We start from the raw sequence: 26,640 nt of genomic DNA, 5'->3' as shown, positions 1-26,640 counted from the left end.
ATCAATCAACTGGAGCTAATTGACATTTATAAAACACACCACCCCAAACCAGTAGAATATTCATTCGATTTCAGTTGTACATGGAACATTTAACAGGATAAACCACATCCTCAGTCACAAAACAAATCTTAAATTTAGTATAGTTGAAATCATAGAAATGGTTGTCTGACCACAATGAAATCAAACTAAAAATCAATAATGGAAAAATAACAGGATGATCTACTAATACATGGGAATTAAGCCACAAACATTTACATAATTCGTGGGTCAAAGAGAAAGTCTCAAGGGAAATAAAATGTTTTCAAATGAAACAAAAGAAGAGTATAGCACATCTAAATTTCTGGGATGCTGCTAAATCAGTGCTTAGTAGGAATTTTCCAGTATTAAATACTTCTATTTAGAAGGAAGATAACAAATCATTAACCTAAACTTCCTTATGTGAAACCAGAAAAACAAGAAAAATAAATCTAAAGTAAGCAGAATGAAGGAAATAATAAAGATAAGAAGAGATATAAATGAAAGTAATAACAAAAACTAGAGAAAAATCAATGAAGCTAAAAGCTGTTTCTTTGAAAAAATTAATAAATGTGATAAACCTCTAACAAGAGTGACAAATAAAAACAAGTTTGAAGTCACAAATTACCATCTATCAGAGGAAAAAAAGAGGAGAACACACTATATACCCTGGATACATTAAAAGGATAATTGCTCACGTAAATTCAAGAGCTTAGATTAAACGAACTAATTCCTCAAAAAACACAAACTGCTAAAACTAATCCATGATGAAATAGATAACCTGAATGATTCTATAACTATTTTACATAACTAATTCCCAGTTTATAAATTTCTGAAATAGAAATAGCTAGCCTCAAATACTTTTACTAATACATTCTACCAAACAAGTAAAATAGAAATATCACCAATTGTACTCAATTTCTAAATAAATAATATCAATAAAAAATAACCTCCCTAAAAATAAAAACACCATACCTGAATGGTTTCACTGGTGAATTCAACCAAATATTTAAGAAAGAGTTAAGTTCAAGTTGAGCTTAATTCAATTCTCCACAATCTCTTCCAGAAAACAGGAAAGAGGACACTTTTCTAACTCATTTTATGAGGCCAGCATTACCTTAAACCAAAACTAGACAATCATAGTACTGACAAAGAAAAGTATAGACCAATTTCTTCTAAAACTGTAGACACAAAAGTTTTAAAGAAAATATTAGCCAATTGAATCCAATAATATATTAAAAAATAGTACACTTAAGCTAACTGTAGTTTATCTGGGAATGTAAAGGTGGTTTGATAGTAAAAAAATCATTCAATGTAACTTCCTGTCTTAACAGGCCAAATGTTCATACCAATTGATGCAGAAAAGCATTTGGTTGACCAAATTCAACAACCATACATAATAACATCACAGAAACATTTAGTAGAAGAAAAATTCCTAAACTTCTAGTCAGAATTTCCAAAAAAATGGAAACAAATGTTCCCCAATGGATAATGAATAAACTCACTACATTACAACCATACAATGGAATCTACACTAATAAAGGAGAAACATGCAAATTGGTGTCACTCCACTACACCCACCAGCCAATCAGGATGAGTATGCAAATTAACCCAACAAAGATAGCAGTTAATTTGCATATGCAGGCATGGAGTGAAGACTGAAGGCTCTGGCCCAAGTGAAGACTGAAGACTGAAGGCGACTGAAAGCTGAAGACAACTGAAGACTGAAGAGCCTTGGCTTCTCCACTGTGGCGAGAGCAAAGTCCTGGGTCCTGGGTGCTGGAGGAAAACTGGTGCCGGCAGCCAGGGGAAGGAAGGGCTATTGCATGAATCTCTTTGTGCAATGGACCTCTAGTCTATATAATAAAAGCCTAAGCGATCATTATGGTGGAATGACCAAAACAACCAGTCGCTATGATGTGCACTGACCACCAGGGGGCAGATGCTCAATGCAGGAGCTGCCCCCTGGTGTCAGTGTGCTCCCACACCAGGAGCGCTGCTCAGCCAGAAGCCAGGCTCATGGCTGGCAAGCGCAGCAGCGGTGGTAGGAGCCTCTCCCACCTCCGAGCTGTAAGGAGCAGCCAGCAGGTAGGTGGTAAGGAGCGAGGGATCCTGGATTGTGAGAGGGATGTCCGACTTCTGGCTTAGGCCTTATCTCTGCAGGCCAGGCTGAGGGACCCCCCCTCCCCTACCCCCCGTGCACAGATTTTGTGCACTGGGCCTCTAGTGTTAACTATAAAGAGGAACAAACTATTGGTACATGCAATAATTCATATGTATCTCAAAAGCATTATTCTGAGTATAAACAATAACTGGTCTCAAAAGTTTGCATACATATTATTTAATTTATATGACATTCTCAAAATGATAAAACCATAAAAAACAAAGCAATGGTTGCCAATGGTTGCTTTGGTGGAGCATGTGAATATAAACGGATGGCATAAGGGAGTTTGGAGGAGGAGATGGAACTGTTTTGTGGTAGCGGCAACACAAATTCATGTGTTAGAATTCATAGAACGGTACACCAAAAACATCCTTTATTCCCCTTCCAACTAGAAGGGAAATGACAACAACAACAATAGAATCAGCTACCTTGGATCCAGAAATAGAAGCTACAAGTTGAGTTTAGCTTGGGTCTGAGTAACCACCTAGAATACAGCCATCTAACCATTCTGTATTGCCTTGTATGTTTGCACAATTAAGTGGGAGAGAAATAAGTATCTTATTTAAACTACTCTATTCTGAGGTCTTTTTATTACAACAGCATAGCCCTATTTTGATAAAAACTCTCAGTAAAGTGGGAATAAAGGGAGCACATCTCAACATGATAAAGGACATATATGACGAACCTACAGCCAATATCATACTCAATGGGCAATAACCAAAAGTGTTTTCCTTAAGAATAGGAACAAGACACTCTTGAACACTGAGCCTCTGGTGCACTGCATGAATTCTTGCACTGGTGGGGTCCCTCTGCCTGGCTGGTGATCGGGGCCAATCAGGGCTGTCTCACCCAGTCCCAGTTGGGGCTGATGGGGGCAGGCCAGCCAGGGAGGGATCATTGGAGGGCTCCAGGGCATGTCTGGCCCATTTCGCCCAGTCCTGATCGTCCAGACCCCAGCAGCAAGCTAACCTACCAGTTGGAGTGTCTATCCCTTGGTGGTCAGTGCGCATCATAGCAACTGGTGGAATGGTCGAACGAACCATTGAATGAACAGTCGGACACTTAGCATACTATGCTTTTATTATATAGGATAGTACTGGAAGTCTTAGCCACAGCAATCAGACAAGAAGAAGAGATAAAAGGTATATCCAAGTTCGAAAGGAGGAAGTAAGACTGTCATTATTTGCAGATAACATGATATTGTACATAAAAACCCTAAAAAAACTACCAGGAAACTGCTAGACTTAATAAATGAATTTGGCAAGGTAGCAGGATACAAAATTAACATCCACAAATTGATGGCATTTTTATATACCAATAATGAACTCTCAGAAAGAGAAACTAAAAAAACAATCACATTTACTATTGCAATAAAAAATATAAGATACCTAGGAATAAAGGTAACCAAGGAGATAAAACACATGTACTTGGAAAACTATAGGACAGTGAAAAAAGAAACAGAGGAAGATACAAACAAATGGAAGTGTATACCATGTTCATGGATTGGAAGAATTAACATCATTAAAATGTCTATACGATCCAAAGCAATGTATAGATTCAATGTAATCCCTACTGTAATACCAATAGCATACTTCATAGAGCTAGAGAAAATACTCCAAAAATTTATATGGAACCATAAAAGACCCTGAATAGCTGCAGCAATCTTGAGAAAGAAGAACAAAGTACGTTCCCAATACTGAATATCAAAATATATTAAAAAGCCATTATAACCAAAACAGCCTAGTACTGGCACAAGAACTGGCATATAGATCAATGGATCAGAACAGAGACCCTAGAAAATGACCCATACCATTACATTCAATTAATATTTGATAAAGGAGGCAAGAACATACAATAGAGTCAAGACAGTCTCTTCAAAAATGGTGTTGGGAAAACTGAATAGACACATACAAAAAGATGAAACTAGACCACCAACTTACACTATATACAAGAATAAACTCAAGATGATAACAGACTTAAAAGTAAGGCATGAAACCATAAAAAATCTTAGAGAGAACATAGGCAATAAAATCTCAGACATCTCACATAGCAATATGTTTACCGATACATCTCCTAGGGCAAAGGAAACTAAGGAGAAAATAAACAAATGGGACTACATCAAAATAAAAAACTTCTGCACAGCAAAAGAGACTACCATCAAAATGAAAAGAGAACCCACTGTATGGGAGAATATAGTTACCAATGATACATCTGATAAGAGGTTAATATCCAAAATAGGCAAAGTACTGATACAACTCAACAAAAGGGCATACCAATTAAAAAATGAGCAGAAAACCGGAATAGACATTTCCCCAAAGAGGACATACAAATGGCCAAGAGGCACATGACAAAATGCTCAGTCACTAATCACCAGAGAGATGCAAATTAAAACAACAATGAGATATCATCTCACACCTGTCAGAATGGCTATCATAAAAAAATCAACAAACAAGTGCTGGTGGGAATATAGATTGGTGCAGCCACTGTAGAAAACTGCATGGAGTTTCCTCAAAAAATTAAAAATGGAACTTCTGTTTGACCCAGTGATCCCACTTCTGGGAATATATCCTAAAAACCACAAAATATCAATCAGAAAGAATATATTCACCCTATGTTCATAGCAGTGTTATTTACAATAGCTAAGATTTGTGAAACAGCCCACGTACCCATTAGTAGATGAATGGGTAAAAAAGCTGTGGTACATGTATACCTTGGAATACTATGCAGCTGTATAAAAGAGGGCACTCTTACCCTTTGGGACAGAAAGGAAAATATTATGCTCATTGAAATAAGCCATTATTCAATATGGAAATATAGGTCTCTTTATTACAACAGCATAGCCCTATTTTGATAAAAACTCTCAGTAAAGTGGGAATAAAGGGAGCATATCTCAACATGATAAAGGACATATATGACAAACCTACAGCCAATGGAAAATATTATGCTCATTGAAATAAGCCAATCTGAGAAACACAAATTACCTTACTTATTTGTGGAATCTAATGAACAAAATGATTTGACCAACAAAAGAAGACCTGAAGCATGAAAGCATGGAACAGACTGACATACTTCGATGTGGGGTTGGGTGGGTAAGAAGAGATAAACCAATGAACTTGTATACTTATATACATAGCCCATGAACATGGGCAATAGGGTAGTGAAGATCTGGGGGGTGGTAGGGGCTGGGAGGAGGGAGGTTAAGGGAGATATCTGTAATACTATGAACAATAAAAATATATTAAGAAAATAAAATATATATATATATTTTTAAAAAGGTGAGCAAGGTTACAAAAAACTGAGAAGTGGATTTTTAAAAAAGATTTCGGGAAACCAAGATGGCAGAATAGGTAAACACCGGAAATTGCTGCCTCGCACAACCACTTCAAAAATACAACTAAAAGACAAAATGGACATCGTCCAGAACCACAGGAAGGCTGGCTGAATGGAAATTCTACAACTACAAGGAAAGAGAAAAGCACACTGAGATTCAGAGGAGGTGCGGAAGTAAAGTGCAGAGGTATGAAGGCGCTCGTGGAAAGGGCTGGCAACTGAGGACATGGTTGTTTTTTTCAATCAGGAGGGAGGCACAAGCTCCCAACTGCTCTGAACTCCAGTTCCGGACGAGTCTCTGGGGACCCAGACTCATATGAGGAGAAACTGGACTGTCTGGCATCGGTCGGAACTCAAGGGCGGCTTTCTCTCAGAGGTACTTGCAGCGATTACTGGGACACTGAGACATGGGGCCTCTTAGGGCAGGGCTGAGGATAAGCCATAGCTGTTTGCTCCACTCTGTTGATTCCCTGAGACCCCGCCCCACCCAAGCTGTGCGCAGAGGCTTTTGCATATGAATGGTCTGGCTCTTTGCAATCTGAAATTACCTAATAAACTGCAGCTGGGTCAGAGGGACCCAGAACAACCAAAAGAAGGCCCAAGGCCCCACACACGCTTGCACTGCTTCACAGCTGGGCCTCATCTAGGCACCTCCAAACCCCAAACAAAGAAGAGGAATCTGCAGATCTCTCCATAGCTCCTACTGGGTAGCCTCAGGCAGAGGCTAAATTAGCACCTCCTTAGAGATTCAAATGCTAGTGTACCCAGTGGTCAGAGTGGGACCATCCAGATTACAACTCCTCAGATCCATAAGGGACACACTCAGGGGGCAGACTCAGTAAGCACCAAAGCCCTACTAAAGCAAGTCTTGCCCCATAAGGGTGTCTCCAGCACAGAAGTTCTCCTACTGTAGACACAGCTGATTCTCACAGCCAATTGGCCTGGAGGTCAATTCCTCCCAGTGATACCTACAACAATCAAGGCTTAACTACAACAAGACTGTGCACACAGCCCACAAAGGGGTGCACCAAGAGTGCCCACCTCAGGTAATTGGGGAGGCTGAGCCACTGGGCCCTATAGGACACCTAGCACACAAAGCCACTCTATCAACACAGGGAAGCAGCCAAAATGCGGAGACAAAGAAACAGGTCACAAATGACAGAAATGGAGGAAAGCAAATGACTGGATATAGAGTTCAAAACCACACTTTTAAGGTTTTTCAAGAATTTTCTAGAAACCGCCAATAAATTTAGTGAGACCCTCAAGAAATCTAGTGAGACCCTCGAGGATATGAAAAAGGACCAACTAGAAATTAAGCATACACTGTCTCAAATAAAGAATATTATATACAGAGTTCCAACAGCAGACTAGAGGATCACAAGAATCAAGTCAAAGATTTGAAATACAAAAAAGCAAAAAACACCCAACTGGAAAAACAAAAATAAAAAAGAATCCAAAAATATGAAGATAGTGTAAGGAGCCTCTGGGACAACTTCAAGCGTACCAACATCCGAATTATGGGGCTGCCAGAAGAAGAGAGAGAGCAAGATATTGAAAACCTATTTGAAGAAATAATGACAGAAAACTTCCCCTACCTGGTGAAAGAAATAGACTTCCAAGTCCAGGAAGCGCAGAGAACCCCAAACAAAAGGAATCCAAAGAGGACCATACCAAGACACATCATAATTAAAATGCCAAGAGCAAAAGGCAAAGAGAGAATCTTAGAAGCAGCAAGAGAAAAACAGTTAGTTACCTACAAGGTAGTACCCATACGACTGTCAGCTGATTTGTCAACATAAACTATGTAGGCCAGAAGGGAGTGGCAAGAAATATTCAAAGTGATGAATAGCAAGAACCTACAACCTAGATTACTTTACCCAGCAAAGCTATCATTCAGAATTGAAGGTCAGATAAAGAGCTTCACAGTTAAGAAAAAGCTAAAGGAGTTCATCACCACCAAACCAGTATTGTATGAAATACTAAAAGGTATCCTTTAAGAAGAGGACGAAGAAGAAAAAGATAAAGATACAAATTATGAACAACAAATACACATCTATCAACAAGTGAATCTAAAAATCAAGTGAATAAATAATCAGATGAACAGAATAAACTGGTGAATATAATAGAATCAGGGGCATAGAAAGGGAGTGGACTGACTATTCTCGGGGGGAAAAGTGGTGTGGGAAGAGACTGGACAAAAATCGTACACCTATGGATGAGGACAGTGGGCGGGGATGGGGGTACGGGCAGAGGGTGGGTTGGGAACCGGGTAGAGGGGAGCTATGGGGGGAAAAAGAGGAACAAGTGTAATAATCTGAACAATAAAGATTTAATTAAAAAAAAAGGAGAAGTGGCCAAGAAGTAGTACAAAATTTAAGAGAATATAGTGTTGCCAAAGTAAGTTGATGATTTTCTATGCATCATCAATAAATCCAGGCCTGGTTCTTAATATTTTATTTTTAATTTTTTAATCTTGTTGTGAATAGTACCATGCAACAGTTCTCAAACGTTTTTGTTGTCCAAATTATTGGATACTTTTACAAATATTGAGGACTCTAAAGAGCTGGTATGTGGCTATATTGTTAATATTTATTCCAAAATTTAAATATATGTATTAATTCATTTAAAAAATAGACCTATTACTAGTTATATTATGTATTTCTGAAAATAATTATTTTCTTTTCTTTATTTTTATTAAAAAATTTATTGATTTCAGAGAGGAAGGGAGAGGGAGAGAGAGATAGAAACATCAATAATGAGAGAATCATTGATCGGCTGCCTCCTGTACGCCCCCTTCCTGGATGGAGCCCACAACCTGGGCATGTGCCCTTGACAGGAATCAGACCAGGGATCCTTCAGTCCGCAGGAAAACGCCCTACCCACTGAGCAAAACCAGCTAGGGCTGAAATTTTAAAGAGTATTCTACTCTCCCAACTCAGCGCTTTCTCAAGTACCTCAGGGAAGCAGCGTTAGGTTAGGGTTGGGGAGCAGGAGGACCCGGGCAGTCTGTGGACTCACACAAGGCTTCCCCGATTTGCGCTTGCGCAAGGGACTATCTAGGTTTGCGCAGGCGCAGAACTACCTCCGGGCGGAAGTAGGGCTTCAGCAATCTAAATAACCCCTGGGAAAAGAAGGTGGCGGCCGCGGAGCAGTGCGCCTGCACGGGCAGCTTTCCCTGGTGAAGGGTCGAGGGCCAGACAGGGGCGGCTGGGCTCGGAGCCGACGAGGGTCAGGATGGATGAGGACGTGCTGACCACCCTGAAGATCCTCATCATCGGCGAGAGTGGCGTGGGCAAGTCTAGGTGAGGCGGGACTGCGGGCCGAGCCGGGGGCGGCGGGGCCTTTTCTGCCTCCGTGGCCGCTGTCTCTCGGCGACGGGAACGGTAACCGGCGGCGGCCGCTCCGCTCGCGCCCTGCGGGGTCTCTCCGAAGCTCGCGGTCCGGAGGCCCTGCGCCCCGCGCCGCCCGGGTTCAGGGCCTCTGCCAGGCCCGAGTCCCGTGGATGGCTTTCCCGTCTGGCTCACCACGAAAACAGTTCCCGGGGCCGGCCGGGTTGCTGGCGAGGAGCACAGGGCGTGGCGGGCAGGTTTGGGCCCGAGTCCGGCCGAGTTTAGGCCCGAGTCCTGCCGAGCGCGAGACCTTGTCTAGGCCCCTCGAGTTCAGGGGACCTGTCACCCCGCGAGTTAAGCATTGTAATGTGATCACTTTGGGATTTCTCTGGCCTTTGTCTAAATATGTAATGTTCTTCGCAGGAAGTTTCGTGGCACCTTAGGCCATATTCTTGGCCTATTTTGGTGCACCCCATTGCGTGTGTGTGTGTGTGTGTGTGTGTGTGTATATATATATATATAATGAGTGAGCTGTGAAAGAACTCTTTGGTCTTCTGGCTACTTGAGTCAATCCCTTTGGTCTAAGATGAGAGAGTTTAAGGCGTAGGCCACCTTTGAAAATAAAGGGTAATGGTTAGTTCTCATTCTGCCGCATCATATAGAGGTAGAAGAACAAATTAGTGTGTGCCTTTTCTTCCTTGACACTTCCTTGGGGAAATAACATTGACAGTCGTTAGAGTTGAGTATAAAGTAAGATGTGGAGCTGGGTGAGTATTACAAGAGGGAAGTGATTTCATCCAGGTCTTAGAACAAAGTTCTCCCCGTGAAGTTCTTCTTGCCATTTGATTGTGAGTAGGTTATATTCTAGGGTGCCTTGATCTTTAAACAATATTCAAACTTCAGGAGTTGTAAGCAGTTTCACAGTTTAGCAATACCTCCTGGTAATCTTATCTTTGAAGTTACTTCGTAAAGTCTTACTTTTTTAGATACCTAAGTTTGACATCTTTTTCTGTAGTACATTCTGAAATTTTATATGTTTTTAAAACATGACAACACATTTTCATAGTTTTCCTCATTTAATGTACTCTGTATATACTGGACTAAGGGACTTGCACATAAAGAATAAATTACTGAAACACTATGGGCTACCCAAAAAGTATGGTGTGTGTGTGTGTGTGTGTGTGTGTGTGTGTGTGTGTGTGTGTTTAGGGCTGAATAAAATAATTTTATGATCACCATCTATTATGTTTGAGCTTTAAAAAGCTAGTTAACATATTGAATATTGTCTTAATAGGAATTCCATAGCCTTGTAACCTTTCTTTTTTTCTTGAGATCTCTCATTTAAGTTAAGGCCTCTGAAATTGCTAATTTTGAAGTCATTAATAGTTGAATGTCATTTCATGTGATCCAACCTAATACATGGTTGGTTGGCACTTCTTCTAAATGTGTTGGATAGATGACTAGTTAAGCTGTGTTATAATTTTCTGGAAGGTTAACTGGAAGTACAGTATTTACCTAATTGTGGTTCTTCCTCTTTAGAGTAAAATTGGTTAAGTGTAATTATTGGCTTCTTTGGTTCCCTTCTTTCATACAAACTTATTTGGATCTAATCTGCTCCCAAAATTTTTCTCAGTACTTCGTGGTGAGTTATCAATTGCTCACTACAAAGTTTTAACACTTTTAACTGTCTCTTTCAAGGGAGAATTGCATTTAGGAAGAAAGCTGGCTTATTTTTTTCTAGCTAGATATACATTATTGTATATGTAATGTGTAATGGAAAACAACACTTATCTTTCTGGATAAGGTGAGAATAAATAACTCTACTAAAATGGGAGCCTATGCTTTTTAAGGTGAGTTAGTACAAAACATATGTTATGGGTATAATCTTAAAGGCTTCTTCTAACCAGTAGTTCATTTATATTTCTTTAGAGATTTAGAATTAGTGGAAATGAGATATCACTTGTGTTGTTGAGAAATCATTGCACAACAAAGGATATCTTAACTAATTCAAATTAGTGGATTAAATTTTCAGTTTATTTCAGACTCTTGCAGTGTAATAAACATGTCTGTTAGCAACCAGGAGATTAGGATTAAGAAACTAGTGCTGCCACTTGGTGTGACCTCATGTGTGATACTTGAATACTCTAGACTTTCTTCATTTGAAAAATGAAGTTGGAATAGAAATCTCTCAAACCCTATTTAATGTTAAATGTATAAGATTCTTTGATTCTAGGGCTAGCCAGGGTGAAATAAAGATGTTGAAAAGTGTTTCAGAGACTAGAATGGATTCTAGAGATCTATTATCCAAGTTGCTGCCTCTCCTGTGTCCCTTGTATCCCCATCCTTTTTGGCTAATTTAACTTGTAAGTTGAGAAATGCAGATTACTTATCTCGCTATCTATAATAATAAAAGGGTAATATACTAATTAGACCAGACATCCTTCCAGTTGTCTGTCCGGACAACCTTCCAGATGTCCTTCCAGACAACCTTCTGGACGAAGCTGGGGCTGCCAGGGAAGCCTGGGTCCTGGGTGCCTGGCGGCGGCCGGAGGGAAGCTGGTGCCAGCAGCCGGGGGAAGGAAGGCCTACTCTTGCACGAATTTCGTGCATTGGGCCTCTAGTTTATTATAAATTTGATCTCCTCTTAGTGGAATGGTGATAGTTACTCCTTCCATCTTTAGCTCTGCATGGGGAGTGTTTTGCTTCTTTTTTTTTTTTTTTAAATATTCTTTAGAGCACTGGTTCTTAATCATTTTCAAGTTGTGGATTCCTTTCAAAATCCAATAGAGACATGGACTCTCTGCCTACAAGAATGCATGCATAGAATTTTGGATGCATTTTGAGCTACCAGTGTATCCCTGGCTAAGACCTGCTGATTTATATTAAGAACCTGTTTTAAAATTTGTTACTTTGCACCATACTAATTCCTTGCCTTTCCTGACAAAATATCATTGAAGACAAGGGATATTTTAAGAATGAGCAATTAACGTAAGAAAAACCCCTGGCACCTTGTCTGGCACATTGTCTATGTTCAGTAAATAATAGCCAGTGCCATTGTTATTTATATTATTCAGGTATTGTCATTATTACTACGACTGCTGCTCTAAAAGGTTATGTTAACCTATGTTTTTGTAATGATATTTTCTGTGGTGACCAAGTATCGATACATGCCTTTTCTAATCTTAAATTATGGATAACTGAAATTTTTAATGACATTTTCACTTTTATTAAAGTATAATGTTGCAGAGAGAAGAAAATTTTTGTAAGTATTTTAAGATTCTTAATTACTGCTCTCACCTAATTCATGTTGAAAGTAAGTAAAATTAGTTTTAGTCAAGTGGGCTCAATGTTAAGTAGAAAAATCTACAATTTGACTCTTCTTTGCTTTTTAGGTGCTGATTTTTATGGTAAACACAAGAAAGCAAAATTAAGAAAAGGACAGTTAATCCTTCAAATACAATCAATGATACTGGGCTTAGGAATTCTCAGGAGGCCACTATGTTTTGCAATATACTCTGTGGACCAAAAAAAAAAAATATCTCTAACAGCAATAATTGCAGCCTATAGAAATATTTTTGTACAACTCAAGACATCTGATATCTGTTGCCTTGATTTTATTATTGCAAGCAGGTCAATAGAACAGCCTTGTCCTACTTTAGGAGGTAATGTGAGGGAAGATTGATTAACTGTATAAATCTAGGGCTTTAACAAAAGCTTAGGCTTTATTTTTGAAGAGCTTCTAATAACTGACCCTTCTGCCTCATCCTATGTAATAAAACCCTAATATGCAAATAGACCAAATGGTGGAATGACTGGTCACTATGCCGTGCAGGAGCTGCCCCCTGGTGGCAGTGCGCTCCCAGAGGGGAAGTGCTGCTCAGCCAGAAGCTGGGCTCATGGCTGGTGAGTGCAGCCGCAGTGGCGGGAGCCTCTCCCGCCTCTGCTGCAGGCGGGCGGTAAGGAGCAAGGGGTCCCGGACTTCGAGAGCCCCGGACTGTGAGAGGGATGTCTTACTGCCGGCTTAGGCAGACATTCCCCTAGGTCCCAGACTACGAGAGGGCGCAGGCCAGGCTGAGGGACCCCCCACCAGTGCATGAATCCATGCACTGGGCCTCTAGTATTAAATAAAATAATCTTAGGAGATGTAAAATCTTAGAATATTCTTCTACACTGGTATTTTTTTTTTTTTTTTTTAATATATTTTATTGATTTTTTTTACAGAGAGGAAGGGAGAGAGATAGAGAGTTAGAAACATCGATCAGCTGCCTCCTGCACATCACCCACTGGGGACATGCCTGCAACCAAGGTACATGCCCTTGACCGGAATCGAACCTGAGACCTTAAGGTCCGCAGGCCGACGCTCTATCCACTGAGCCAAACCGGTTTTGGCGACACTGGTATTTTTTGATTTCATTTCACCCCTTCCTTTTTAGTTTCTTTACCATTTCCTAGTTTAATTCTTCATTAATCTCTTACCATAACCATGGCAGTTGTCTTCTGTTAATTTTTCTATCTTTTTTTTTTTTTTTTTCTGGCATAACTTTTCAAAATGTAGAGCAGTTCTTGCCTTTCCTTTTTAAAAAACTTCAGTAGCTCCCTATTGCCTACTTGATTTCACATACCCTGCATATCATTTGCCAGAATATATGTACTCTGGACATCTGCCCTCACTTTTTACTAGTATACCCTTTTATCCCACTTAGGTAGTAGTCATGCTATGTGTTACAAAATGCTAGACATTCACACCTTTCTGTTTTTATTTAAATTCAGAGTGGATTACACATCGTATTTTAAAAAAAAATTAATTTGTTGTATTTAGAGAGACTTATTTTTCTCCCTTTGTCCATGTCAGTTAAAGCATCATATGTTGTTATATCATTTTCTCAGAAGTTTATACCAGGAAAGTTACAACAAACCTTTTCACACTTGGGGAATTATATAAGGAAGCATGGGGAATGTTTTCTAATATGAACTACTTTGTAAAGCATGGGGATTCTTTAATTACCTTTCCAATAATTTAATTCATCTGTGTATACCTGCACTGAGGTAATATTTTGGGAGCAGACCTACATCAGCTATTCTCATATGCATCTATTTGTGACTAAATATAACAACCATGAGCACATTTATCAAATGATTAGAAAGAAAAGTCAAATTTTTAATCTGTCTTTTTAACATCTCTTTTAGCCTGCTCTTGAGGTTCACAGATGATACTTTTGATCCAGAACTTGCAGCAACAATAGGTAAGCCTGTGTTTAAAAATTCAGTAGAAATGCCAAATATTATCTTGCCTTCAGGCTGTTTAATTATCTCTCCCTACCCTTCTTCCTCTACCCCATTACTTCTATGTCTATTATTTGTCTTCCAAAACTTAACTTTGATGTCATTACATTTCTGAAGCCTTTGTAACTCTCACCAAGTAAAAATAACTTTCTAATCTATTGTCTCATGACACTTTATTAATACTGAGTATAATATGCTTATCTGCAAACACAGTTTCATTCCTGTACTGTAGATGGTCTTTTATTCAGCAGCAGTCAATTATTAGAATATTTATTGTATGCCAGGCACTATCCTAAGAGGTGGGGTTATAATGATGAATAATACAGAGTTGGTCTCTATCATCATAGACCTAATAGTGTCACCTTACAGTAGAATGGGTTAATTTGGTATTTTTAGCATTACTACAGTATCTGGCATGAATTCTGAACTCAACATACTTATCAATATTAGTTATTAGAGATTGTTAGGAGCAGTGAAACCTGAATGCCTTTTTAAAATGAAATTTAGATTGCCTGAGAGTGACTTGTCACATGAGCTTCTTAGAATATATGAAAAGATAGAGCTAAATATTTTGGTATCATATGTTTAGGGGGTAGATGACAAAATAACGATATCAAGAAATAGCTTGTCATAGTTGAAAGAGCTGTGTCAGAGCAAGATAGTAGTCTGGGCTCCGACTTGAAATAGTTGTGATCTTGAGCAAGGCATTTAACTTCATTGCCTTCATCTGTAAATGGAGAAGTTTTGGTGAGAGAGAGTACATTTTTCTTCCAGTTCTAAAATTTCATGATCTAATGAGTAGAATGTAGTAAGGATGATCCTAGCATTGTTGTTAGGGAAAATGGTTTCTCTGAACTGGCTTCATTTGTTTTCATTTATTGTGTGTCTGTTTATATTTATTTTTAATTGTTATTTTTTAATCCCGAAGATATTTTTCCATTGATTTTTTTTTAGAGAGAGGGGAAGGAAGGGAAGAGGTGACAGGGGTGAGAGAGAGAGAGGAAAGAGATATCGATGTGAGAGAGATACATCAATTGATTGTCTTCCACACGAGTCCTGACCCACATCCCCCCCTGGATTGAGCCTGCAACCCAGGTACACGCCCTTGACCTGGAATTGAACCCAAGACCCTTTGGTCTGCCGGCTGATGATCTAACAACTGAGCCAAACCAGCCATGGCTATATTTATTTTTTAAAGAAAAGTTGTAAAAATGGTACAAAGAATTCCTGTATATCTTATTCAAATTCTCCAAATATTAATATTTATCACATTTGCTTTATCATTCCCTCTCTCTACATATAGTGTTCTTGTTTTTCCAAATTGTTTGAGAGTAAATTGCAGATTTTATGCCTTTAACCTCTAAACACTTTATTGTGTATTTCCTAAATGAACATAGATACAATTCTACTGTATACAGACAAATTTCATCAATTATCCCATTAATGTTTTATATAGTAAAAGTAAAAGAATTGTTTCTGGTCCATGATCCAGTCCAGGATCACACATTGGATTTAGTTGTGATTTCTCTTTAATTTCTTTTAATCCAAACAGTTCTTAAATCTTTATCTTTCATGGCTTTGACATTTTTTTGAAATAATGTTTATTTTTCAATTACAGTCGACGTATTATATTAGTTTCAGGTGTACAACCCAGTGATTAGACCAGTGGTTCTCAACCTTCCTAATGCCCCAATCCTCCAGTGGTTCTCAACTGCCGGGAGCCGGTCCATCCTTTCTGTTTCAAGGGAACTGGCGTATATGGCATACTGTTCTTAATATGTTTGCTCCCCTTCTTGGCGCTATGTGTTTTAACCAAAGTCACCTCTCCGAGAAAGGTTGTTTCCCCAGGTAGGAATTTTTCCTGGAGGTTAGGGAGGGGATACAACCCCTTAATTAAGTGCCAGGCGGGTAGTTAAGCTACATAATCTTTACTCCCTGGAATGGAGATAAGAAACACCCTAACCTTTGTAATAGAAATTGACAGGATTAAAATCGGCTGGTATAAATACGGATGTAACAAGACAATAAACATCAGATCCACATCAGATCCTCATCAGCTCCTCATCAGCTCCTCATCAGCTCCACATCAGCTCCACATCAGCTCCACATCAGCTCCACATCAGCTCCACATCAGCTCCACATCAGCTCCTCATCAGCTCCTCATCAGCTCCTCATCAGCTCCTCATGAGATCCTCACCAGTTCCTCATCAGATCCTAACCAGAACCTAGCCAGAGAACATGGCAAAAGATCCTGGACAGAACCTGGCTACAGAACTTCACTGGAGAACCTAGACAGAACATGGCCAAAGAACCTGGATAGAACCTGGCTAGAGAACCTTGCAACAGAACCTGACTACAGAACCTAGAGACAGAACCTAGCAAGAGAACATGGCTATAGAACCTGGCGATAGAAACTGGCTGAGGAACCCAACTATGATGATCACCTGAATGCTGTCTCCGTGTCATTCCTTCTTCGCCGACTCCGTCCACACCTTTGGGGACCCCTGGACCTGCTGGGCCAGGACCCCAGCATCTGGCGCCCGAACAGGGACCCTTAGGTAAGCCTCCCATTCCCCTAGGTAAGCCCCCCTGCACTCGGGACGGATAGGACTCCACCGTAGAAAGAGGGTGGATAGTCTTCGCCGACTCCGTCCACACCTTTGGGAACCCCTGGAAAAGGATTCCCCTAGGTAAGCCCCCCCATTGAGAACCCCCACACTCGGGACGGATAGGACTCCACCAGGGTGCTACAGACCCCCCTATAGAGGATAAGTAGGGTAAGAAGGTGGATAGTACAGATCTTAGATTGAGAAGATGTGCCATACTGAGTCCAAGAAAGACTCTGTATTGATCCTTAGATTGAGAAGATGTGCCATACTGAGTCCAAAGAAAAAAGACTCTGTATTGATCTTTTAACACATATGCTTGCTAGCAGAGGAGTTAAGGTTACTCCCCGTCAGACAGAATGTTTTATACAAGAAGTATGTCCATGCTTTTCTGAGGAAGGAAAGGTGCTGGAAAGGTAAATGTAGAGGCATGGGAGAAGGTAGGCCCAAGGAGCCTTATCCTTAACCCCACTGCAGCCTTTCCACCCCAGGAAAGTGCAGGATTGGAAAGCTCTCCCTGGGGTGATAGATCAGGACTCCAGTAATATCAGAAAGCACCAATCCTACTCTTAAAATGGATACAAGAGAGCATTTGGGGTTTTTCTTTTTAATGCCTGCCTTGGATTGAGTAAATGCATTACGTGTGTCCCACAATGGACCCAGAGAAGCTCCTTGTCCCATCGTTCCAAAGACTTAGAGTTGCTTCGATGACAGAAAAGCAGAAAAAAGAAGAAAAGAAAGGCTATGCAAGGGACTGAGGTGCCAACATGGGGTCAGCTGAAGAAGTTAACAACTGAGGCCCAACAGATGGTAGAAAAGCAAGAAGTGGAAGCTACTCTCTCAGCCAAGTCTGAGGACTCTGAGTAAATCAGCAAAAGAAACTTTCATTTAGCAGAAACTCACTTATTTCGTCAAATGGAAAGACTTACTTACAGGAGCCTGGAAGGGACCTGATGTACTTTTAAGCTGGGGGAGAGGAGATGCTTGTATATTTCTACAGGATACAGACTCACCTGTGTGGATTCCAGACCGTCTAATCCGACCTTATGTCACACCACCCTCCATCTCCTCCTCCTCCTCCTCCTCCCCGGTATCATCCATATCGTCTGAACCCAGAGGGCACAGCTGACTCCTCCCTGGACACCGACACCACCATCAAGCACGGCCCTGATGGACCCTTTGATGCAGCCCTTCAACTCGCTGACGCTTCAGGAAGCCCGTCACCAATGACGCCGCCCGCTAGCCAGATCAACAAGGACAACCAAACCACCGACTTGAGGACAGCTGAAATCCCTAGACTGAAGAGGCCAGCAACCTTCTACAAGAACAAGGCTCCTTGTGCACTCCATCCACTATGTTTATAGCTATGCTTGTTGTCATTGCTTGCCAGTCTTCTTCCGAGTCTTAAACAACCTGAGAGGTGGCCACTGATTTGCATGCGCTTTCATTTAAAAAATAAAAAAGGGGGAATTTGCCGGGAGCCGGTCCATCCTTTCTGTTTCAAGGGAACTGGCGTATATGGCATACTGTTCTTAATATGTTTGCTCCCCTTCTTGGCGCTATGTGTTTTAACCAAAGTCACCTCTCCGAGAAAGGTTGTTTCCCCAGGTAGGAATTTTTCCCGGAGGTTAGGGAGGGGATACAACCCCTTAATTAAGTGCCAGGCGGGTAGTTAAGCTACATAATCTTTACTCCCTGGAATGGAGATAAGAAACACCCTAACCTTTGTAATAGAAATTGACAGGATTAAAATCGGCTGGTATAAATACGGATGTAACAAGACAATAAACATCAGATCCACATCAGATCCTCATCAGCTCCTCATCAGCTCCTCATCAGCTCCACATCAGCTCCACATCAGATCCTCATCAGCTCCTCATCAGCTCCTCATCAGATCCTCATGAGATCCTCACCAGTTCCTCATCAGATCCTTACCAGAACCTAGCCAGAGAACATGGCAAAAGATCCTGGACAGAACCTGGCTACAGAACTTCACTGGAGAACCTAGACAGAACATGGCCAAAGAACCTGGATAGAACCTGGCTAGAGAACCTTGCAACAGAACCTGACTACAGAACCTAGAGACAGAACCTAGCAAGAGAACATGGCTATAGAACCTGGCGATAGAAACTGGCTGAGGAACCCAACTATGATGATCACCTGAATGCTGTCTCCGTGTCATTCCTTCTTCGCCGACTCCGTCCACACCTTTGGGGACCCCTGGACCTGCTGGGCCAGGACCCCAGCACTCAACCTTCCTAATGCTGCGACCCTTTAATACAGTTCCTCATGTTGTGGTGACCCCAACCATAAAATTATTTTTGGTGCTACTTCATCACTGTAATTTTGCTACTGTTATGAATCGTAATGTAAATATCTTATATGCAGGATATATTTAAGCGACCCCTGTGAAAGGGTCGTTAGACCCCCAAAGGGGTCGTGACCCACAGGTTGAGAACCGCTGGATTAGACATTTATATAACTTATGAAATGATCACCCTGCTAAATTAGTACCCATCTGACATCATGCATATTTATTACAATACTAGAGCCCCGATGCATGAAATTCATGCATGGGTAGGGTCCCTTGGCCCTAGGCCTTCCTTCCCTGGCTACCAGCTGCCGGCCAGAGCCTTCCTGCGTTCTGCACCGCCCCCTGGTGGTCAGCACACGTCACAGTAAGCGATTGAACTCCCCGTCTCCTGGTCGAACTCTGGAGAGGACACTTTGCATATTAGCCTTTTATATGTAGAAGAAGATTATTACTATTATGTAACTGAGATAGCATCAGATCCCACAGATTAAGGGTTCAGCCCTATGGGACTGCTCACTTCCCCTATTCCCACTTCATATGCCCACTCCCTCCTCCCTACCACTTCAGATGCCAGTGGAAATCCCAGGTTGTCACCTATGCTTCTGACTGACGGGCTATACACGGGGTGTTCCTACAACCCCCTCCTTGGTCTTAAGATATCAGTCACAAGTTCAAGTTGTTACCTGTACTTATGACTGGTTGGCTATAAATCAGAGTTTCCCTGGAGTCCCTCCTCAGATTCAATTAATTTGCTAGAGCAGCTCAGAGGAAACATTTTACTTATTAGATCACTGGTTTATTATAAAAGGAACAGGCAGATGGAAGAGATGCATAGGGAAAGATGTGTGGGAAGGGGTTACAGAGCTTCCATGCACCACTCTTCCCAAATCTATGTGTTCACCAACCCGGAATCTTTTTTTTTTTTTAAATATATTTTATTGATTTTTTACAGAGAGGAAGGAAAGGGATAGAGAGTTAGAAACATCAATCAGCTGCCTCCTGCACACTCCCTACTGGGCATGTGCCCACAACCAAGGTACATGCCCTTGACCAGAATCTAACCTTGGACCCTTGAGTCTGTAGGCTGACGCTCTATCCACTGAGCCAAACCGGTCAGGGCCCTGGAAGCTCTTTGAACTTCCCTCCTTTTGGGTTTTTATGGAGGCTTTATTACATAGGCAACATTGTTTAAATCATTGACCATTAGTGAGTGATTTAACCTCCAGCCCTTCTCCCCTCCCCACAGGTCAGGGGTAGGTCTGAATGTTCCAATCTTCTAATCACAAGGTTGGGTCCCCTGGAAACCAGCCCCCATCCTTAGGTAGAGTCTAAAAGCCTCTTCATAAACATTTCTGCAAAGAAGCTTTTAGAATTTTTTTAAAAAGATTTATTTTAGAGAGAGAGGAAGGGAGAGGGAGAGAGAGAAACATTGACTCACTGCCTCCCACATATACCCCAACTAGGGATAGAGCCTGCAACCTGGGCATGTGCCCAGACTGGGAATCAAACCAGTGCCCTTTTGATGTACTGGGTGATGCCCAACCAACTGAGCCACACTGGCCAGGGCAAAGCTTTGGGAATTTTTATAGAGCTTGTATTGAATCTGTAAATTGCTTTGGGTAGTGTTGTCATCTTAACAATGTTAAGACTTTCAATCATGAACACAACGTGTCTTTCCACTTATTTATATCTCATGTCTGCTTTAATATCTTTTAGCAGTGTTTGTAGGTGTCCGTGTGTAATTTAACCTCCTTGGTTAAATTTATTCCTAAATATTTTATTCTCTTTGATGTTATTGTAAATGGAATCTTAAAAAAATATTCTTTTTGGATTGCTCATTGCTAGTATATGGAAATGCAGCTGATTTTTTTTTTTTAAAAAATATTTTTATTGATTTCAGAGAGGAAGGGAGAAGGGGAGAGAGACAGAAACATCAATGATGAGAGAGAACCATTGACTGGTTGCCTCCTGCATGCCCCACACTGGGGATCGAACCTGCAACCCAGGCATGTGTCCTTGGCCGGAATTGAACCCGGGACCCTTCAGTCCGCAGGCCAACACTCTACTCACTGAGCCACACCAGCTAGGGCAATGCAGCTGATTTTTGTGTGTTGATTTTGTATTCTACAACTTTGCTGTATTCATTTATTAGTTCCTTTTTTGTGTACGTGTGGAATGGAATCATTAAAATTTTCTACATATTACGAGTATGTTGTCTGTGAACAAAGATAATTTTACTTCTTCCTTTCCAATTTGAATGCCTTTTATTTCCTTTTTCTTTCCTAATTGTCTGGCTAGAATTTCCAGTACTCTTGTAGAAGTGGTGAGCTGACAGGGCAAGCTTCCATGTTAGCGAACATTTGGAGGTGCTGGGAGTATGGTGAGCTTGGAGGAGGGCATGGCATGGGAGCCCTTTGCCCCTTCCCACCATACCTTTTCCTATGCATCTCTTCCATTTTGCTGTTCCTGGGTTGTATCCTTTTATAATAAAACTAGTGACCCAGTGCACGGATTTGTGTACATGGAAAGAAAATTAATTAGAAGGTGGCCGGCGGGGTAGGACTGGGCGAGATGGGCTGGACACGCCCTGGAGCCAACCTCCCACGGTCTCTCCCTGGCATCTGCGGAGTGAGCGGGGTCCCTCTGGCAGGTGGGCTCCCTCGGCCTGGCCTGCAGGGATCGGGCTGAAACCGGCTCTTCAACATCCCCCAAGGGGTCCCGGAGTGCGAGAGGGCACTCTGCAAAGTTGCTGTTGTACAGGGTGTGGAACGCAAATGCAAGTGTGGAGGAAACCAGATTTGGGGCCAACAGTGCTCCAGCAACAACATAACCCACGGCCGAAGGTGGAATCGTGCGGTCCGCGAGGAATCAGGCTCCCTCCTCTCTGGTTTCGGGGTGCGTCACCTGAGAACTGCTGCTGCCAACTCACTGCAGCTCGACAGCTCCTACGTTGAGCGTCTGCCCCCTGGTGGTCAGTGCGCATCATAGTGACTGGTCAGACCGGTCAGACACTTAGCATATTAGCCTTTTATATATATAGATGATAATCTAGTAAGCAAACCGTTTTCCTGAGTTCTGTGAGCTACTATCACAAATTAATCGAATTGAGGAGGAGGTCATGGGACCCTCTGATTTATAGCCAGTTGGTCAGAAGCACAGATAACTTGGATTTGCGATTGGCATCTGAAATGAGTGTAGCAGTCTTGTGGAACTGAGCCTTTGCTCTGTAGGATCTGACTCTAATTCCAGTTAGGTAGTATCAGAGCTGGATTGAATTGTAGGACACCCCACTGGTGTCCCTGGAGAGTTCGAGAATTGCTTCTTACAGCGCACATATCTGTAAATGTTCATTATTGTACTAGAGGAGAAACACGGGAGTGTTTTTTTCCTATAAATTCTGCTTCTGTTATGAGCTCCTTGTTATCCACCTGAAGAGGTTGGAAAGACAGTTTAATCAAATCTAGTTAGAAGTCGGCAAAATCAAATTTATCAAAAAGATTCCTGCTGCTGCCACCAATGAAAACTAATTAACAGCTACTTGGAAACCAGCCTTGATGAAGAAACAATTTAAACATATGAGAGCTAAAGAGCTCAATGTCAGCACATGAGAATCACCAGAGGAGACAAGGGAAGATGAATGGGGGACTCGAGGGGTCTGAATCCAGATGAGGTGCTCTGTCAGGCTAACAGTGTCTGTTGACTTTGATGGTAGGATTTAAGTGGGCAGTTTCCTGAAGTGTGTTCTCTGTAACTTTCAGAACTAATATGTTAGAAAAATATCTAGGAGACAATTATCGACATGCAAATTACACATTACAGAGAAAGGAATTAGGCTTTCCACAAACATGCAAAAACGGGAAATTATAAAAGAGGAAGGAGATTCAGGGAGGAGGAAAACAAATATTCTGGGAACAAGGAGTTTCTTTTAACCAGTAGTTAGCAGAAAGGCCAGCATTCCCCTGATCATTCTGTCTGGGGATATTAAGGGGGAAAACAAAAGTTCTTCACTATCTGAAAAACCTTGAGAATTTAACTGTAGAATATGTATGACAGGCTATCTCTCCCTAGTGTCTACCAATGGCCTTCATTTAGTACCTGCACCAAGTCAGAACCCTTTCTGTCATATGGATTTTCTTAGGTTTTGTTTTATTTTTAAAAATGATATGAATAAAATGTAAGTAATTTCATATTTTTTATGTAGATGGTGTGGCGTAATTTCTTTTTATTTTTTTTAAATCTAGAACCTGGTGAATATCAGATTATTTAACATGGGATTTTTTTCTTTGTTTTTTGTTGTTGTTGTTGTTTTTGACTGTAAAGAAACTAAGGTTTTCCTTGGACTATGTAATTGGCACTATCCTTTAACTAATGGTTGCACATCATTCTAGGCATGACTTTATCAACTGCTTTATCACTCTAGCCCAAAACACCAAACTTTCTTTTCTTAATCTTTGGCACACAGAAAAACCTGGCATAGAACACATTTTGAAATGCATTTTTAATACCTTATTTGTATATGTAGTGAATTACCAGAAATCATCTAAGAATTACTAATATATATTTTTTTATTGATGACAGGTGTTCTATTAAGCATTTAGTATATGAGGGTGCTATTCATCTTAGCTGTGGCTTTCTGAATTAATTGTGACAAGCAAATAAGTAAGATCTTTTGTAAGTTTTTTCCCAAGCCTCTTGAGCTAATGTTTTCCCTCTGGCTAGTTGGGTAGACAGCATATTATTTTTGATCCTATTTAAAGATATATGGATACTGTTCATTTAAACCAGATGGCATGTGACAATTCCTTTTCTAGGAAAGGAGGTTTTTTTGGGTTGCTGTAGTAAAATCTCATGTGACTTCTTATGAAGCTCTTCTCGTTACATAAAATAATACCAATAGAAGATTTTTACAGAACTTTGAACATCCCTCTTGCACGAATGAAGATTCTTAATGGGTTGGGCACAGATGTTTTGGTGTGTAAATTCTCTTTTGGAAATTGTGCAGTAGCAAGTAATCATTGATAAGGTTATATAAAACTAATATTGTTTTATAGGATAAAAACAAAGAAAGAATTTACAAGACAAGGAGTGTGAATGGCTCTTTTATTTTTTTACCAGTCCTCCAAGTTGCTTACAGTCAGAATCCGAGTTTGGGGTTGGTCAGCTATGAACAGTACTCTTAATATAGTGTGTAGGTGCTTTGGGAGCCTCTGAAAATTGCCTGGCTCCACAGTCAGCCATAGGTAAGTCTTTTCTACATTAGCACTGTGAATATTCCAACTCTTGGCTATTAATGTGCATATTTAATGCCCACCTTACATTGAATTTTATTTTTTCAATAACATTTTTATTTTTTCAAGAAGTACAGGTAGGTGAATGTTTGAATTCTTCAAGCATCTGGTTTTCCTTTATTCTAATTAAATCATAAGGTGCTGAAATTTAGTGACACTTTTATCTTTACGTCCATAACTCTAAGGACTTTGGGTGTAAATTAGGGCATTTGATAAAGTGACTTTTTATAGGTAATTTATTTTAAAAATATATTTTACTGGGATTCTTACCAAAATTTTTATTTTTTTCAAGGTGTTGACTTTAAGGTGAAAACAATTTCAGTGGATGGAAATAAGGCTAAACTTGCAATATGGGTAAGAGTTTTTAAAATGTATTTCTATGAATATTAAACTATTTTTTAAAGAAGCAGATATTGATGTATGTAGTGTTCTTGAGGTCTTGTATTATATAACTTTTGGGAAATATGTTGATTAATGATAAGCAATAAATAGTTATAATTGGGTAATTAGGTAAAGGCTTATTTTACTTAAAATTTTAAAATATATAGTCCCTTCTGAATATCGAAAAACAGAACAAAATATTAAAAAAATCATCTTGCCTGTCAGAATCATTGTTATTGAATGTATTTCTTTAAAGTTCTAAGAAGGCAGCTTAGACTGAACTAACATAACATAAAGGCAGTTACTGGGGTGAAGGGGAATGGAGTCATAATTTTTCATGTTTGTTAGTATAAATATTTATAAAATTTGAATTTGCCAACTTTGGGTTTGTTTGTTACGTCTGTCCATCTTTCTTTTCTCTTTTTTCTTTCTTTTTACCTGAAGATATGTTTTGTTGATCTAGAGATATGGGAAGGCGGGGAGAGAGAGAGAGAAAGAGAGAGAGAGAAGCATTGATGTATGAGAGAAATATCAATTAGTTGCCACCAGTAGTCGCCCCTATTGGGGACCAAATCTGCCACCTAGGTATGTGTCCTGACCAGGAGTCAAACTGGCAACCTTTCAGGATGATGCTCCAACCAACTGAGCTACACTGGTCAGGGCTGGGTTTATTTTTTCATACTGATGCCCAGTCTTTACGTACTGGCTCTTTTTTTCATTTGCCTGTGCACCAAACTATTCAGATCACATTGCTCTGCTGAAAAACCTTCTTCATGGTATTGCTGAATCCTTTATTTTTAAAAATTTTTTTAAAAAAATATATTTTATTGATATTTTACAGAGAGGAAGGGAGAGGGATAGAGAGTTAGAAGCATCGATGAGAGAGAAACATCGATCAGCTGCCTCCTGCACACCTCCTACTAGAGATGTGCCCGCAACCAAGGTACATGCCCTTGACCGGAATCGAACCTGGGACCTTTCAGTCCGCAGGCCGATACTCTTTTCACTGAGCCAAACCGGTTAGGGTTATTTTTTAAATTTTTAATGAATTTATTGGGATGACATTGATTAATAATGTTATGTAGGTTTCAGATGTACAATTCTATAATACATCATCAGTATATTGTATAGTGTGTTCCCCACCCAAAATCAAGCCTCTTTCCATCACCATTTATCCCCCTTTTACCTTCTATCTCCTTTCACCGCCCCTCCCCTCCTTTTTTCTTCTGGTAATCACCATATTATTGTCTGTGTCTATGAGTTTTTATTTTTTCTTAATCTTTTCATCTTTTTGACTGGGCCCCCACCACAAACAACCTCCCCATGTGACAGCAGTCAGAGTGTTCTCTGTATCTATGAGTTTGTTTCTATTTTGTTTGCTAGTTTATTTTGTTCATTAGATTCCACATATAAGTGAAATCATATGGTATTTGTCTTTCTCTGAGTGGCTTATTTCACTTAGCATAATACTCTTCAGGTCCATTCATGCTGTCACAAAAGGTAAGACTTCCTTCTTTTTTATGACTGAGTAGTATTCCATTGTGTAAATGTCCCCTGCTTTTTTTTTTCACTCATCTACTGATGGGCTGCTTCCAAGTCTTAGCTATCTATATATATATAAAAGGCTAAGTTGACTTGCACATGCGCGATACATATAAAGCTCTCAGTGGCACCAATTGCACGCGTGTCATTGTCGATCGTGAATTTGGTTGACCCTTCTATTATAGAGAAAGGGTGAATAATGATATTAAAATATTTCTTCTAGTTAATTTCCTTTCAATGTGCACGAATCCATGCACCGGGACACTAGTTGTAAATAACGCTACAATGAACACAGAGGTGCATATACTCTTTTGAATTAGTATTTCAGGTTTCTTTGGATATTATCCCAGAAGTGGAATCCCTGGCTCTTAAGGCAGTTCCATTTTTA

The 26,640-nt window shown here is 40.3% G+C and overlaps 1 protein-coding gene across 2 annotated transcripts in view; it reads left to right on the top strand.

The window, feature by feature from the left end:
• Positions 1-8,599: 8,599 nt before the first annotated feature.
• RAB18 (RAB18, member RAS oncogene family) overlaps positions 8,600-26,640 on the top strand; it is a 37,461-nt gene continuing 19,420 nt past the window's right edge. The window contains exons 1-3 of one of the 2 annotated variants that reach the window (XM_070428574.1): positions 8,600-8,811; positions 14,026-14,081; positions 24,622-24,683. In XM_070428574.1, the coding sequence (XP_070284675.1) occupies positions 8,744-8,811; positions 14,026-14,081; positions 24,622-24,683 (186 nt within the window). In that variant the 5' untranslated portion in view covers positions 8,600-8,743. The remainder of the gene's footprint in view (positions 8,812-14,025; positions 14,082-24,621; positions 24,684-26,640) is intronic. The other variant, XM_070428569.1, reaches the window with a different exon arrangement.

The sequence above is a fragment of the Myotis yumanensis genome, unplaced genomic scaffold (assembly GCF_028538775.1).
Source record: "Myotis yumanensis isolate MYYU_CA2020_CCGP unplaced genomic scaffold, mMyoYum1.0.hap1 SCAF_1, whole genome shotgun sequence".
Taxonomy (NCBI): Eukaryota; Metazoa; Chordata; class Mammalia; order Chiroptera; family Vespertilionidae; genus Myotis; species Myotis yumanensis.
Note: the sequence above shows the minus strand (reverse complement) of the source record. Positions and strands in the feature narration are given on the sequence as shown.